This window comes from Natrix helvetica, assembly GCF_964273705.1.
Source record: "Natrix helvetica genome assembly, chromosome: 12".
NCBI classification, from domain to species: Eukaryota; Metazoa; Chordata; class Lepidosauria; order Squamata; family Natricidae; genus Natrix; species Natrix helvetica.
In genome coordinates this window covers 12682359-12698583 of record NC_138556.1, presented here as the reverse complement: position 1 = coordinate 12698583, position 16225 = coordinate 12682359, and the positions used below count along the sequence as shown (strand labels likewise).

The following is a 16225-nucleotide window of genomic DNA, read 5'->3' as shown; positions in this document are numbered from 1 at the left end:
GGTATTCCATTAGCAAGATATGCCTAAGATAATAATTGTGGAGTACAGTGTAGAAGTCGGCTAAATAAAGACAACTCCTCGAAGGCATTCATGAACAAATGATCTGTACTGAATGGTGAATTTGGTAAAATTTCACTGGAATAAAAGCTGGGGGTAGCAATAGCAATAGCACTTAGACTGATATACCGCTTCACAGTGCTTTTACAGCCCTCTCTAAGCGGTTTACAGAGTCAGCCTATTGCCCCCAATAATCTGGGTCCTCATTTTACCCACCTCGGAAGGATGGAAGGCTGAGTCAACCTTGAGCCTGGTGAGATTCAAACTGCCGAATTGTAGTCAGCCAGCAGAAGTACCCTGCAGTATTGCACTCTAACCAGTGCGCCACCACAGCTCATAATCAATAGATTTCTACCTATGGAAAGAGATAACTTATTGCATTTTCAATGGCTATCTCATTGTCAATTTTGTGATCTGGGTGGGTTTTTTTCCCCCTTTTAAAAAAAAAAAACTGTTGCACAATAACCATGGCACAGAACAACTGTAAAAATTAGAATGAAATAGAATCCTTATTTCTGTTTACTCTGACTCAACAGTAAATGAAGTTAGGGAAGAAGTTAGATCAGGAGTAATGACCTCATCGCCACTCTTTCAAAGTTGCTGGAACCCATTTCTCCTTGACTTGTTTTCATATGGAAGTTCTTTTGTTCACTACTTAGGAAGCCATAGTAGCTCCTCCCGGGTTCTTTAATACAGCGGTCACCAACTGGTGGTCCGCAGAAAAATTACTTGCATTTTTTTTATATTGCACTAAATCGGGGCTCCTCAAACTACAGCCCCTGAGCCGGATACGTGCGATGAGCTTGTGTTGCTGCAAAGTCTCCTCCTTTGGGGTCTTTTTGTGCGGGTTGTAGGAGAGCAGAAATTCTGACTCGAAGTCTGCTTCAGCCTCCTGGTGCCCGGTTTTGAGCGAAGGCTGGACAGAAGCGCCACTGGTGGCGAAGAGCCGGAGGGCCTTATTCCAGTGGGACTGCATCATGGCCTGAAACTGGCTGACCATCTCAGCCCACTGAGCCTTCAGGCACCTCTCTCTGGCCTTGCCTCTGCTTGGAAAGCCTGTGCTCGTCGTCCTCAGTGAGGTGCTTCCGCTGAGCCTCCTTCTCGGTCAGATCCAATTTGAACTGAGCTGTTTTGCCAACTCTTTCTTCTGGTGGCTGCTTAGCTCCAACAGCTGCTTCCTGTTGCGGCCCTTAAGGAGCCCTGGTGGGCAGACAAGGAGTGGTTGGGAGGGGAGGGGCGAATAAAGGCTGTCAAGGTGCCCCTTGAAGAGAGTGACATCGAGTTGGCCATGTCCACCCAGTCACATGGCTACCTGGCCACGCCCACCCACCCAGTCATTAGGCAGATCATATTAGTGGTCCCTGAAGTCTGAGAGGTTGGTGACCCCTGCTCTAATACCTTCAGTTATTGTACTGCAGAATTCCTACCTGGCAGGTAGAAATTCCAGGGGTAGAGCAGAAACGAAAGACAAAGGAATTGGCCTGGATTTGACTTCCATCCTCTCCTCCCTTTCACTTCTAAATGCTGACAAATGGTAGAACCAGATGGAAGCTTCCTTTATGATCCAGTAGAGCGAGATGCAGACTTCATTCGCCAAATGAGGGACTTGGGATAAGAAGTGGAAAGTCAGCCTATGCAGAGGGTCTTGAATGACCTCAGGCTGCAAATGCATCACCCGAATGTTTAAACAGATGGAGAAATCTTGGAGGGGGGGGGGAGAAATTCCCACGCTACATGTCTCTTCCCATTTCTACACCCTTACACACACTGTATACACCTTCTCCTTTAAAGCCATTCCAAAAGATTTTACAGTTTAAAAACTTTCTGGAGTTCTAAGCAAACCATTCACCTGTACAGCCTCTGAAAACACATCTCTGGAACCATTCCAGAGCCTCCCTTTGCCATTCCTGAAATATCCTCCCAGGAATTGGGGATCCGGATTGTATTTTTGAATGGATGGAATAAACAAATGCAGCTGTAGAAACCTTGCTCTGTACACACATCCACACTGCATTACTGCAGAGGTAAAAGTTCCCCTCGCACATGCGTGCTAGTCGTTCTCGACTCTAGGGGGCAGTACACATCTCCATTTCAAAGTCGAAGAGCCAGCACTGTCCGAAGACATCTCCGTGTTCATGTGGCTGGCATGACTCAATGCCAAAAGTGCACGGAATGCTGTTACCTTCCCATCAAAGGTTGTCCCTATTTTTCTACTTGCATTTTTACGTGCTTTTGAACTGGTAGGTTGGCAGAAGCTGGAACAAGTCATGGGAGCTCACTCTGTTACACAGCACTAGGGATTCAAACCGCCGAACTGCCGACTTTTCTGATCAACAAACTCAGCGTCTTAGCCACTGAGCCATCACATCCCTCGGCAGCTATAGAAACCTTGCACTGTACACACATCCACAATGCATTAGGGCTTATTCAAATCTAATCACTGCATTTGACGGGTAAATTTTCTTTGCTTCCAAGTCGTGATTTAAAATGTCTGCAATGTTTCATGTCTATGTGGCTGCATACATACTGACTGCATCTAAGATCTCTACTATTTGGTTATGAACTTGCTACTGAAAAGCTATGTATTATTATTATTAATAATAATAATAACAACAACAACAACAACAACAACAACAACAATAATAAGGCAGAGGGTAGTTGAGGACTCCTACAAGTAAAGCAGACTGTGAAAGAAGAAAGACACAGCTTGAATGATTACATCCAGAAAAGTGAAGAACCAATGATTAAGGAAGTAAATAAAGGAGGCCTTTTGAAGACAACTAAGTTAAAAGCTGAATATATCAAAGAAGTAATTGAGAAGCGAGCTGAAAATTGGAAAAGCAAAGCTATGCATGGCCAATACTTGAAAAGTATTGAAGGGAAAGCTGACCAAAAACTAACTTGGAATTGGTTAAGATCACAATTTTTTTCATTTGCAAAAGAAGATGACAAGGCTGACTTGTGAGAGTGACAAAACCCATCAGTGTGAAACTACAGCTTCAGAACCAATTATCCTTTAGAACAAAGACAAAACAAAGGCACCCTCAAAACAGAAACGGGATTAGAAATAACAGAAACTGGAATTGCAAGCCCAAAGGACGAAATATATCTTAATCCCGGTATCAAATGGATGAACTAGTTTTTGCAGATTTCTCTGGCTTTGTTCCATAGCTCAAGCTTCGTGCTTACATGCTTGAGCTCAGTTGGGATCATGGAATTAAAAAGAATCATAAGGTTGGAAGGGACCTTGGAGGTCTTCTAGTCCAACCCCCTGCTAAAGGGAGGAGAATTTATATCATCTCAGAAAAACAGTTGTCCAATCCTTTCTTGAAAACCTTCAGCGATGGTGCAGTCACAACACCAGGAGGCAAGTTGTTCCATTGGTTTATTGTTCTTTCATTTGTTTACATTGGGGGGGGGAGTTGATAAATGTTTGATTGAAAGTATACCTCAATACACATTCTCCAAACCACGAAACCATTTATCTTTTCCAAGAAAAGAGATGTGGACCAAGGTTATCAGATAATGCACAATCAAACCCAGGTTAATTTTTTTCCATACCCTGTATTTTTTTGGACTATAAGACGCACTGGAGTCTAAGACACGCCTTAGCTTTTGGAGAGGAAAATAAGAAAAAAAATATCTGCCTCTGCCTACCAGCATCCATGGTATTCATCGGGCTAGCGTCCTGTCAGTGTGTGAGAGAGTTGAGGGCTGTTTGGAAACAAACAGTGTGTGCTGTGTGAGCAACAAGGAAGGAGACAGTGAGGAGTCTGGGCGTGGCTCGTTCTGTACTAAAGCTGCATGCTGTGCTGATATCTGAAACTAAAACTCAAAAGTCAAACTTCTCTGCTGAACTACCACATTGGAAAACCTGCTATTGGTACTGTATATTTACTTAATGTGTTATATTATGTATAAAGAGAAGCTATTGAATCCTGCTGAATCAGTTACTTGTGTGTGCTTTCTGAATGTGATTGCTGCTGCAAACTCTGACACCTCCTTGCAGCAAATAGCAAACAGCCAGGTCAACTTCAGCACATCATTGCAGCCTGATTCAGCATAAGCAGCTGATTGTCGGGTGGATCGATCTCTCCCGGAATACCCCCAATCAGCTGTTCCAGGCTGCGGGGATTGCCACAGAACATCGCCTCCTCCATGCCTTGCGTTTTTGGTTTATAAGACGCACCCAAATTTTCATCCTCTTTGGGTGGAGGGGGAATTGTGTCTTATATTCCGAAACATACAGTATGTTAAAATAGGAGAGCTTATTCAGAGGGAGTTGTCTTTTTTTTTTAGTAGCCCCCTATGGGGTTCTTGCAACCTACAGCTCAGCCCCAGAGTTTCTGCTGAGTTCATTTGGAACGTTCTACTCTAATGCGAAGCGACACTCATAGTGGAACATTTTTAAAACGAGCCTTTGGGTCTTTTTCATATCTCATCAATCATCCCCACAGCTGAGCTAACGAAACGATAACAGCAGATGAGCATATTTATCAGGGGTGATGGCGAAACCATTAGCTCTAAGCTCTCACGCGTTGTCTGGTTTTGATCATGGAAGCTTGGTTGAAATGTCAACACTCTACGTGCAGCAAGTTTCATGTTCGGTTTGAGAATGATGTGATTAATTTATTCCAAGGGGGAGCATTAGATGAATCATTTCAGACAGGGAACATTCTCGTCCTGCCTTTAGCATCGTTGGGAGCAGTTATTTGAACGGACCTTGTGGATTTATAGGTTTTGTTGCTCCATTTCTCCTGGGTTGGACTTCTTATTAAACCGAGCTGTGGTGGTGGTGTGGTTAGAATGCAGTATTGCAGACTGACTCTGCCCACCGCCAGGAGTTCCATCCTGACCGGCTCAGGGTTGACTCAGCCTTCCATCCTTCCGAGGTTGGTAAAATGAGGATCCAGATTGTTGGGAGGCAATATCTGTTAGAGAGGGCTGTAAAAGCACTGTGAAGTGGTGCATAAGTCTATGTGCTATTGCTATTCTAGTTTTGCATCTTGTGTGAATTTAGTCTATTGGGTTTAATGCATCCTGCAAACTGGATTAAGGGTTAATTTAATAATTAGGAAGCGTGTTGGTCATGAAGTGTGGGAGACGGTGTAGCATGGAGGTTAAGCTGTTGCGTTGGGATTGGAGATCCAGGTTTAGGTTTCAAGAGACATGGTGGCCCAGTGGTTAGAATGCAGTACTGCAGGCTGCTTCTGCTGGCTGCTGGCTACCTGCAATTTGGCAGATCGAATCTCACCAGGCTTAAGGTGGACTCAGCCTTCCATCCTTCCGAGGTGGGTAAAATGAGGATTCAGATTATTGGGAGGCAATATGCTGATTCTGTAAATCGCTTAGAGAGGGATGAAAAGCACTATGAAATGGTATATGTCTATTATTTCCATGACTTCCCAAGAAAAGTTTTTGGGTGGGATTCTGTCTGAACTATGCCGCGGGCAAAAAACACCCTTAGGAATACATTGGTTCATTTAATGACCACAGTGTTCATTGAACAATCATCACCCAAAAAAGTAGTGAATTTAAGTCCGGTCACTCAGGTGCCTTGACTTATGACTGTCATGATGTAGCATGGAAATTTGTGCCTCCATAATGGCCATAAATTGATTACTTCCTGTATCAAATGTTCACATAAAATTGAACTATGCTTTTAGGATTCAGTAGCAACCCTTACGACCCAAGGTTTTAAGTTTTAAGGGTAGACACTTTTCAACACAACCATTCTGTGTTCAAAATGCTCTATTTTGAATTGAAAATGGTGTATTTTGTGTCCAGACAAGACTGTTTGGACTATCAGGGAAATGCCTAAAATTTAAAAACAAGGATTTTTTTTAAGCTCTGTATCCAGAATCATCAAAATAGCCTCTTTCAGCCCCTTTAGATTTGCAATTGATTGAAACGGAAATATTTTGCACGTGGTTACATCTCAAGGGCCAAGGGAGAAAGCAGCCTAGTATTTTCATTATCACTTGCATCTGAAAACCAGGTAGAAATTCAACTTATTTTTATTCTTGGGATGCTGTTATTCCATTCAAACAGCTGGGAGCACAATCCTTGGACCACTTGCTCAGTTTCGTGCGGAGGGGGAATTCAGAGGAGAAGTTTTGTCTGCGTGGAAGAAACCATGCATGGAGAGATATTGCAAGTAGACGAGTGGAAATGTATGTATGCTCCTAAGCCGAGAGTCATGCAAGCTTGCAACCTGTACGATTGCCCTAAATGGATAGCTCTGGAATGGTCCCAGGTAAGGAAGCAGAACATTTAAATTTCTTTGAGGCAAACAAACCCAAATGTTCAAGTGTCGGTAGGGATGATTGATGGCCCATTATCTGAAAACTTCCTTGCAGAGAAGGTATATTTGGGTGTAACATAACACAGGTGGGACACAGTGGCAAGCTGAGCTTGTGGATCAGAAAAGTCAGCAGTTTGGCGGTTCGAATCCCGAGCGCTGCATAACGGAGGGAGCCCGTTACTTGTCCCAGCTTCTGCCAACCTAGCAGTTCGAAAGCATGTAAAAAATCCAAGGAGAAAAATAGGGACCCCCTTTGGTGAGAAGGTAACAGTGCTCTATGCTCACTTCGGCATTGAGTCATGCCGGCCACATGACCATGGAGACGTCTTCAGACAGCACTGGCTCTTCGGCTTTGTAACGGAGATGAGCACCGCCCCCTAGAGTCAGGAATGACTAGCACATACTAGCACAGCTGGGATGAGTAACAGGAGCTCACGCCATTACAAGGCGCTAGGGATTTGAACCGCCAACCTTCTGATCAACAAGCTCAGCCCCAAAAAACCTTTTCCAAACTGCAACTTAATGTATGGCCCTGAACCTTTGCTCCTAACAGTTGTTGTTGGGAATCTGGCAATCTTTTCAAACCATTTTAAAATACCCAGCTGTTGTAGGAGAAGAGCAGGCAGACCTGGGGTGGTGGTGGAGTTAAGTGCATCATCAGTCTAGAATTTTACATTGCCACAAACAGTCCAAGTCCACTTCCCTTGGACTCTGTTGATCCTTATCTGGCATCAATTTAGTGCTGAACTTTAGTTGATTGTGTATAGGCTAAACTTTCCGAACTGCAACTTAGTGTATGGCCCTGATCCTTTGCTCCTAGCAGCTGTTGCTGGGAATCTAGCAGTCTTGATGGTGGTTGACCAAGTTAGGTCTTGCAGAAGGAAGATTGCAATTTCTTGATCAGAAAGATGGGGGAAAGGTTTTTGATGATCAGATTGAGGACACCATGGATGGTACATAGGGCAGCATAGCAATCCTGCGATATTTGTTAGCCACTTTAGTTTTTGACTGATCTGTCCCTTTCTATAGTGCACCGTGACCTGTGGCCGAGGGTTACGCTACCGAGTAGTTCTGTGTATTGATCATCGTGGACAACATACCGGGGGTTGCAATCCTCAACTAAAACTCCACATAAAGGAAGAGTGTCTAGTGCCAGTCCCTTGTTATAAACCCAAAGGTAACTGGATTAACATTATCAATGACATTGATTGACTGAATCAAATGTATACAACTGCAAACAGGTAAAGAGAAAACAAAACTCCATAATAGATTGTCATCACTACGGTTAATTCCAACTCCAATCTGACCAAGGAATTGTGTCTTCTGTATGATGGCCTTTGAAATGAAGAGCTTTTATCTTAAGTTGTTCTACTGGTTAATTGTTCTAAGGAGAAATTTCCTGACAGTTAGAACAATTAACCAGTGGAACAATGTCTCCAGAAGTTGTGGGTGCTCCAACACTGGAAGTTTTTAAGAAGATGTTGGATAACCGTTTGTCTGAAATGGTGTAGGATTTCCTGCCTAGGCAGGGGGTTGGACTAAAAGACCTCCAAGGTCCCTTCCAACTCTGTTATTCTGTTCTAATCTAGTCTAGTCTAATCTAGTCTAGTCTAATCTAGTCTAGTCTAATCTAATCTAATCTAGTCTAGTCTCTATTCTATTCTATATTCTATATTCTATTCTATTCTATTCTATTCTATTCTGTAGTCTAGTATACTCTTCTAATTCTCCTATTCTATTCTATATTCTATTCTATTCTATATTCTATTCTATTCTATATTCTATTCTATTCTATATTCTATTCTCTAGTCTAGTCTAGTCTATTCTTCTATTCTATTCTATTCTATTCTATATTCCATTCTATTCTCTAGTCTAGTCTAGTCTATTCTCCTATTCCTATTCTATTCTATTCTATTCTATTCTATTCTCTATTCTATTCTATTATTCTATTCTGTTCTATTCTGTTCTATTCTGTTCTATTCTGTTCTATTCTGTTCTATTCTGTTCTATTCTGTTCTATATTCTATCCTGTCCTGTCCTATCCTATCCTATCCTATCCTATCCTATCCTATCCTATCCTATCCTATAGTCTAGTCTAGTTCAGTCCATAAGTCACTGACTGATACAACCTCGTTCTTTCACACCTTTTCTTTCTGTAGATGTTGCAAGGGTCAACACTAGCCTTTTCTCCCTTGCATCATCTTTGCACCATCTGAGGGTTGACCGACATGCATGCATTTCCTCTTCCAGAGAAAAGCCCTGTTGAGGCCAGAGTGCCTTGGTTCAAGCAAGCCCATGAAATGGAAGAGACCAGGACCATGTCTGAAGAACCCACGTGAGTTTGCTTTCTTTTTCTTTTCCCCCCCTGATTTGGAAACTAAACCCCTGGTGCATTTTCCTCACTGTTGGTAAAGTTTGCTATTTCCCACCAAATCATCTGGCATTTGAATGTTCTTGGGGTGAGTCTGGCATTGCAGCTGAAGTCTCAGATTTTTCCCAGCAGAATTCGTCAATTAAGGCAAAAAACAACAACAACAACAACAACATGGCAGCCAAAATGTATTTGAATTATTCATTTTAAAAATGTCACAATGGCTTCCTGGCTATTCGAAGAATTTAAGTGCCAGAAAGCATTTTGAATGGATGACTTGTGTTCCAGAATAGCTCTTGAAAGATTGAGCAGTGAACTTTTCATGAAGAGTGAAGAGCAGAGAAGAATGATAGTGATACCTATATGGAAATCTCTGGCGATCCCATCCATCCATCCATCCATCCACCCATCCACCTCCTTCCTTCCTTCCTTCCTTCCTTCCTTCCTTCCTTCCTTCCTTCCTTCCTTCCTTCCTTCCTTCCTTCTCTCCTTCTCTGCCTCCTCTTGAAATAATTGATTGAAAACTTCAGTAACTCTGTTACTGAAGATTGAAGAACAAACATCCTTTGATAAATTTATTGCTATTGATGACTTGTGGACTTCAACTCCCAGAATTCCTGAGCCAGCAATTTTTGGCTGGCGCAGGAATTCTGGGAGTTGAAGTCCACAAGTCATCAAGAAGTCAGAGTTCTCTGTCTCTGGCTTAAGTCAATCAAGTACAGGAACTACATATCTAAGGGATTGTACGGAATAGATATGAAGATAGGATTCAAACCAAGATATGGGAATTGCCAGAAAGCTGTCTTCGTCTAAATATTAAGAGAAACCTAAAGCTGTTTGATGTTTTTATGAAAGTTCTCCTTGGCTTGGAGATATTTAAGCATTCTCTTATTTAGATCCTTCATGGAACTGAAGTAGATAATGGCTTAAAGACAAGCTGAGCTTTCCTTCTGCACTTCTCTGTGTCTAACTTCTCTTGTTTTGCAATTGATCTGCTACATCTCAGGATCCACACTGAATCCTCTTCTAGGATTGGATTCAATAACTTATCTTTTCTGGAAAAGAATAAGCGGTTTAATGATGAAAAGGCAGGAATTTGTTCTGTTTCCAGGGCATCAAAGCCAGTTTCTGTTTCATAGCTTTTCATCCGAGTTGTCTGTGGTTTTATCAGTTGTAGCTTTAGAACCATCTAAATGCAGCAATATTGGAAAACTCATAAAGGAAAGATGTGCCAAGATAATATATGAAAGTTAAATCCTTCTGCCCCTGGAGATTGGTAAATGTGCCCACGCATGTGTCCTGAATTTCATATAATGGGTGTTTTAAAGTCTTTTAAAAATTATTTAAATTAGAAAAATAGCGAGGTTTTTCCCCCCCTCATTTTGAATTCTGTTTGTAAAGCTAAGCCAAGGAAAATGGAGGTTTAACCTTTCTGGTTTTTGCTAGTACAATGTGATGATAGTTGAAACCCATCATTATTGTAAACTTTTCTCTCTTGAGCCTTTTTTTATTTACAGCAGGCTTTTCAATAATCCTTTATTTAAAAAAAAAGATTCCATGCATCCTTTTCCCCCCCTCTTTTAATAAAGCTTAAATAAATAGAGATCTTGGCTGCGTCTTGAAAGAGGCCAAGGGTAGGAGCTGATGGACTTGTGATGAAGAGAAGGAAGAGGAAGTGATAGGGTTTCCAGATTTCATTTAGCCGGTTCAAATGTTTTCATTCATAGATTCACATCTGTAGATTCACGTCTGAAGATTTTCACCAGATGTTAGCTACCAATGAGTGATCATATGTGTGGTAGAATGGTCACATACCTGGGCTAATGCCTACACCCAGTAATGAAGATTCATTGAGGTTAACTAGAAGACGTCTACAGGATCTGTCTCACCCTTATCCATGACTAGAAGCGAGTCCTGAGTTTCAATTAATATTTAATTAATGCTGTGGTATATCCAGATATGTAATATTCCGTTTTTTCCAAAAAAAACTTTTCTTCCCCAGTGAAATAGATCTGTTTTTTTACTCTCTTGGTCATGGTCCTCAGCTAGCTAACTTCTTGGAAGTGATGCAAGTTGCACATCTGTTACACTCCCCCCCTCCATTTCTTCGAAACCTCTTCAGATGCCACATCCACAGTCTAAATAGGTCTTTTTTGAGTTCCATCCTCATATCTTCGCACAGGTTTTAATGAAAGTAAGGGAAGCCAAGGAAGTGGATGGCCATTGAACCAAAAAATTCAAGTATTCTCTTGAATTATACTTTTTAACTTTAGCAAGGTTGCTGCATCAGATGCCTTCAGGCCATGATTTGGTTTGTAGATGGCATCAAAAGTGACCGCATGGACCATTTATTGTGTGCTGAGTATTGAGAGCAACAGTAAATTCTTTCTCTCTGCCCTGTGAAGATTTTTCTCTGCCTAGGTGCAGAAATGGCCAAGCAGTTTGTCAGGGTTCCAAATAGCATCCAAAAGTAAATCAGAGTCCAAGGCAAAGTATTGCTCAAAGCTCCAATTTACTAAGAGAGCCACGTTGACACATCTGGGAAAACCCGAATCTAAAAGCTTCCATGTTTTCCCCACCTAGTTGAAAGTTCAAGATCTTGCCCCCACACCCACAAGTCCATCCCATGGTCTAATCTTCCACTGCCATGCTGGCAGCTTCCACCCATCCAGTTTCGGTCGGGTGCAGAGGTGCAAAGGCAAAGCATGACCTTGGCTTTCTAGAAAGAATTTTGTTATGGCTACATATCATCTAACTCCATACAATTGTGCCTGCCCCCCATTTTCCCACAATAGGAAAGGCATAGTAGAATAATAGAAAGTATGGCAGGCCAAAGATCCAAAAGAAAAGTTGGCTGTAGGCCTGACACAGTTATTGCCACATGACTTCCATTTATTTGAAGAACCTCTTATGAAAATGCCACTGAAAAGAATGATGGATGGAGCTCCTCTTGTGAATAGCTTTTTTATTTATCTGAACGTAACCACTATCTGCATATTTTGGATGTCTTCCCAGCCCTTGTGAGATAACAACCCTATATATATATATTTATATTAATGGGTTAATTGAGTTTAGCCGCGATAGCGTCCAGCTCTTTTGAAATATAATCAGAATTTTGTCAAAGCCTTCTCAAGAGATGGAAAAAGAGAGAGGCGACAACCTTTTAAGTTTCAAGAATGTACAGTAGATGCCGGGTTAGTTTTAACTCCAAAAACTCCCGTGTTTATGGAGGTTCTCAGCCATCCTAGTTGTGGTTGTTCCAAAGGTGCTTTTTTCAAAAGAGAACTGGACTTTCTGGATTTTCTTTGAAGACATTTCACTTCTCATCCAAGAAGGTTCTTCAGCTCTGACTGGATGGTGGGGAAATGGAAGGATTTATATTCCTTGCAGACAGCTGGTCATTTGCATCCTTTAAAAAGATTTGTTGAGGCCACTTGGAGGTTTCTCTGTGTCTTCTGGGTCACCTGAGTAGTGTAAACAGTTCCTGTCGTCTACCATTTTTTTTCTGGAAACCCTTTCGTAATCCCACACCATTTGAAGGATGTCCATCCCAAATTGCAGAGCTAAAACATCTGTAGAGATTCTCAGTCATGAAGACGTTTCTTGGATGAGGAGTGAAATGTCTTCAACGAAAGACATTCGTTGAAGAAAGTCCAGTTGCCTCTTGAAACAAAGAGGGGGGGGGAAGCACCTTAGGAACAGCCCCATGTTTGTTAGGGATAAACTTACCTCTCTAGGTTAGCCAGGAAGGGGGAACAGGAATGAAAGGGGTAGCAGAAGGTGAAATGCCTCTTCATGCTGCATGAAGAGAATGGAGTTGAAGTCCTGGAGGGGAAGGAAAGGGAGGGGAAGGGAAAGGAGAAAGGGAAAGAGAAGGAGAAGGAGGGGGAGCGGAAGGAGAGGGAAGGGAAGGAGGGGGGAGCGGAAGGAAGGGGGGAAGGAGAAGGGAAAGGAGAAGGAGAAGAAGAGGAAAGGAAGAGGAGGAGGAAGGAGAAGGGGAAGGAGAGGGACGGACGGGAAGGAGAGGTAGAGGAAGGAGAAGGAGAGGGAGGGGAAGAAGAAGGAGGCAAGACAAGACTCAAGAAAGAGGGACAAGAAGTTGGATGGTGTTTGGCTGACTCAATCTCATTCTACACATAGACACCCAAGGATGTTCTGATGTGGTTTTGTTGCAGGTTTATCCCCGAGCCTTGGTCCCCTTGCAGTGCCTCTTGCGGTCATGGTACTCAGACGCGTGATGTCAAGTGCCGCATTTATCTTACGTTTACTCAGGCTGAGGTGGAGCTGCCTGACGAGGAGTGTGACGAAGCCAAACCGTTGACTGAGCGGAGTTGCCACTTAGAACCATGCGATGCAGATCCGGTCCCGTACACCTTACCTTTCCCACCCTCCGAAGAGGCTGGTAATGTTTTTTATGACTGGGAATACATCGGCTTCACTCCCTGCTCAGCTACGTGCCTTGGAGGTATTGCAGGTTTTATATTTTGGGTGTTTTTTTGCTCATAGTGACAATTACAATGGTAATAATGCAAATTTCAGGAGTGGCTGCAAGAGATTAAATGGCTGGTTTTTTTTAAATTATAATTTTTTGTAATTTTTAAATATACCTAAGTATTGAACACACGAGTCCATTGCCAAGCATCTGAATTTTGATCACATGACCATGGGGGAAGCTGCAACGTGTGAAAATAAGTTGCTCAACTCGCGAAGCATCCCTGGCCTGCTCTGGAATTGCCATAGGAAAGGGGGATGGGAAACTGATGAAACAGCACGGCAGCACAAAACAGATGCACATTCCAGACTTATCTCTCTCAAGGCTGTCTCCCAGGGTTACCAACAGCGGCTGGAGGGGAGTGATCTCCACAATGTGCAAAATTGCCCTGTTGGTGAATGTGCTTGATGACACACCATGGGGGGAGGGGGAAACAGGCTCATGATTGGGGCCGTAAATTAGGTCGAAGCTGGCTTCACTTTGGAACAACATGAAGCTCCTAATGAACAGCCGGATTTCTTTTGAAGTTTGGCTCGAGGCTCATGATTTAATTAGGGCATCTGTCGGAACCCTGACATCGCTTTTTTCAGTGCCGTTGTAACTTTGAACTGCCACTAAATGAACTGTTGTATGTCGAGGATTACCTGTGGTCGATCCCTCTCAACTGGTGGTTTAATGAAAAGCAAGGTGTGCCTGCCAAATGTTTTTCCCCAGATCACACCTTGGGTTTTTTCTCCTTTGTGTGCCATGGATACTATCCAGTTATATGACGTGATGTAATTTTGAGTGATTGGAGACAGATGGGAGCCACTTAAAATGGTCTTATAAAAGTCACCTATCACTTAGAACCAGGGATAAAAATTCTTACCTGGTTTGTAACTAATTAGTGGAAGTCATCAACTTTTCGCTGCTACCTTCTACAGTTTTCCAGTCCTGCAATTTCCGTAGAGTCAGCTAAAAATAAAAAACGGGCCTCTTTAGGAATGACCGAGTGTTGAAATAACCCTTCCTGATGAATTAGGAGAAGAGATATTTATGGCAATAATTGTCTAGCTGTCCACCAGGTGAAAACAAACAGCTTAGAATGAAATTTGAGGTTTTCAGCACACCCAACTGTACCAATAATGAGGCTCTTCGTTTTTATTAGGAAACTGCAGTGAAAGGACAAAGGTGCTTGAAACCATGCAAATCTTTTAACAAACGGAGAAATATTAAGCTGTCTCGAGATCAGATTTGTAGCCCCTGTAAAATCGCGAGGGGGAAATGCATCTGAAAGGAAGGAAACAGCTCCCTTGAACTGTGACCGGCTTCAATCTTGCGTATCGCATTATGTGCGTTGCTCCAGCGCCACCTAATACCAATGAAAGCTCATGGGTGGGGGGTGACTCCGCTGTATTTCATTTAGTCCGGACGGTTGAGAGGGCGTTTTATAGTCCCGTTTATGCATGAGTCTTCCGGGGCATCTTTGCACCCCATAAAACCGACGCTGCCTCGGCATTTGCTAGACGGATTTGCAACCCAAGGCGATGAAGCGCGACGGTGTTCAGCATTTTGGGATTTGGAGCGTTGCGATTTAGGGCGGTGCCCCGGTTTTCAGCAGCTGATCCATCACTTAAAATGTCCTTCTTCTCCAGGGGCGAGTCAAGTAGAAAATGAGGCTGTGCAATAGGAAGACCATAAGAGCTATCTGTAAGACCTCTTAAGTAGAAATGATCCTTGGCTCCGTTTGTTGAGAAAAGTATCGTTTTATTAGAAATCAAGGGTGTTCAATCAGAATAAGAGCTGGAAGGGGCCTTGGAGGTCTTCTAGTCCAACCCCCTGCTCAGGCAGGAAACCCTATACTATTTGAGACAGGGGACTGTTCAGTCTCTTCTCAAAAGCCTCCAGTGATGGAGCATCCACAACTTCTAAAGGCAACTTCTGTTCCACTGGTTAATTGTCCCCACTGTTAGGAAGTTTCTCCTTAGTTCTAAGTTGCTTCTCTCCTTGATTAGTTTCCATCCATTGCTTCTTTGTTCTGCCCTCAGGTGCTTTGGAGAAGAGCTTGACTCCCTCTTCTTTGTGGCAGCCCCTGAGATATCGGAAGACTGTTATCAAGTCTCCCCTACTCCTTCTTTGCTCTAGAATAGCCATATCCAAATCCTGCAACCGTTCTTCACATGTTTTAGTCTCCAGGCCTTTCATCATCTTAGTTGCTCTTTTTTGCACTTTTTCCAAAGCCTCAACAACTTTTTTGTCATGTGGGGACCAACACTGGATGCAATCAAACTGGCTATGCCTTACTGCAGACTCTACCTTTCTTTTTATTTAATAAAAAAACTAGCTATCAAATTTTAAGAAGGTTCAGAAAAATTGGGAATTGGTTCAGAGAAGGATGAAAAGAATGAACAAGGATGGGCCAGTAGCTCCTTTAAGGATACATTGAGGGAACTGAGTGTATTGAACCTTGAGAGAAAAAAAACGTGGGAGTGGGCTTGGGAAATGATGGGACTCTTCAAAGGACTAGGAAGGGGTCGCGCAGAATGCAAGGAAGGCAGAGGTGGGCTTCAAAAATTTCAGCAACGTATTCTCTGCCTGGTTGCTGGGTAGGTGTGGCCATGGTGGGTGTGGCTTAGTTGGCCTCCTGCACCATGGTGGGGGGGGGCGTTCCTCGAGCCTCCAGGAGGGCAAAAATGGCCTCCCCATTTCTGGCCTTCCCGAACTTCCCTTAGGCCTGTGCGTGTCCAAAACGGGTTGTGTGGGGACTCTTGGGAGGGGAGGGGTGGGCGGGGCCAGCCAGCAGTGGGATTTGGAGGTTCTCTGAACTGCACAGAATCTTAGCTAGAGGTTCTCCCGAACCCCTGCAAACCCCCAGCAGCCCCACCCCTGACAAGGCCTGCTTTCCATTGCTCCAGATTTCAGTTCTTGGAATAATGATCTTACGTTGCAGCAGGCAAAATCTAGATGAGCCTTTTGGGCGTCCAAATTAAGAGTACAATAGAATTGTGCATTAAAATAACCA

The 16225-nt window shown here is 43.1% G+C and overlaps 1 protein-coding gene across 3 annotated transcripts in view; it reads left to right on the top strand.

Moving 5' to 3' along the window:
* The window catches only part of ADAMTSL3 (ADAMTS like 3), a 164540-nt gene that overhangs the window by 120207 nt on the left and 28108 nt on the right, over nt 1-16225 (top strand). For all 3 annotated transcript variants that reach the window (XR_014176353.1, XM_081964718.1, XM_081964717.1), the window contains 4 exons: nt 6109-6313; nt 7391-7538; nt 8612-8696; nt 12908-13197. Coding sequence is in view for 2 of the 3 variants with exons in the window: in XM_081964718.1 (XP_081820844.1) it covers nt 6109-6313; nt 7391-7538; nt 8612-8696; nt 12908-13197 (728 nt within the window). In the remaining variant the exon portion in view is untranslated. The remainder of the gene's footprint in view (nt 1-6108; nt 6314-7390; nt 7539-8611; nt 8697-12907; nt 13198-16225) is intronic.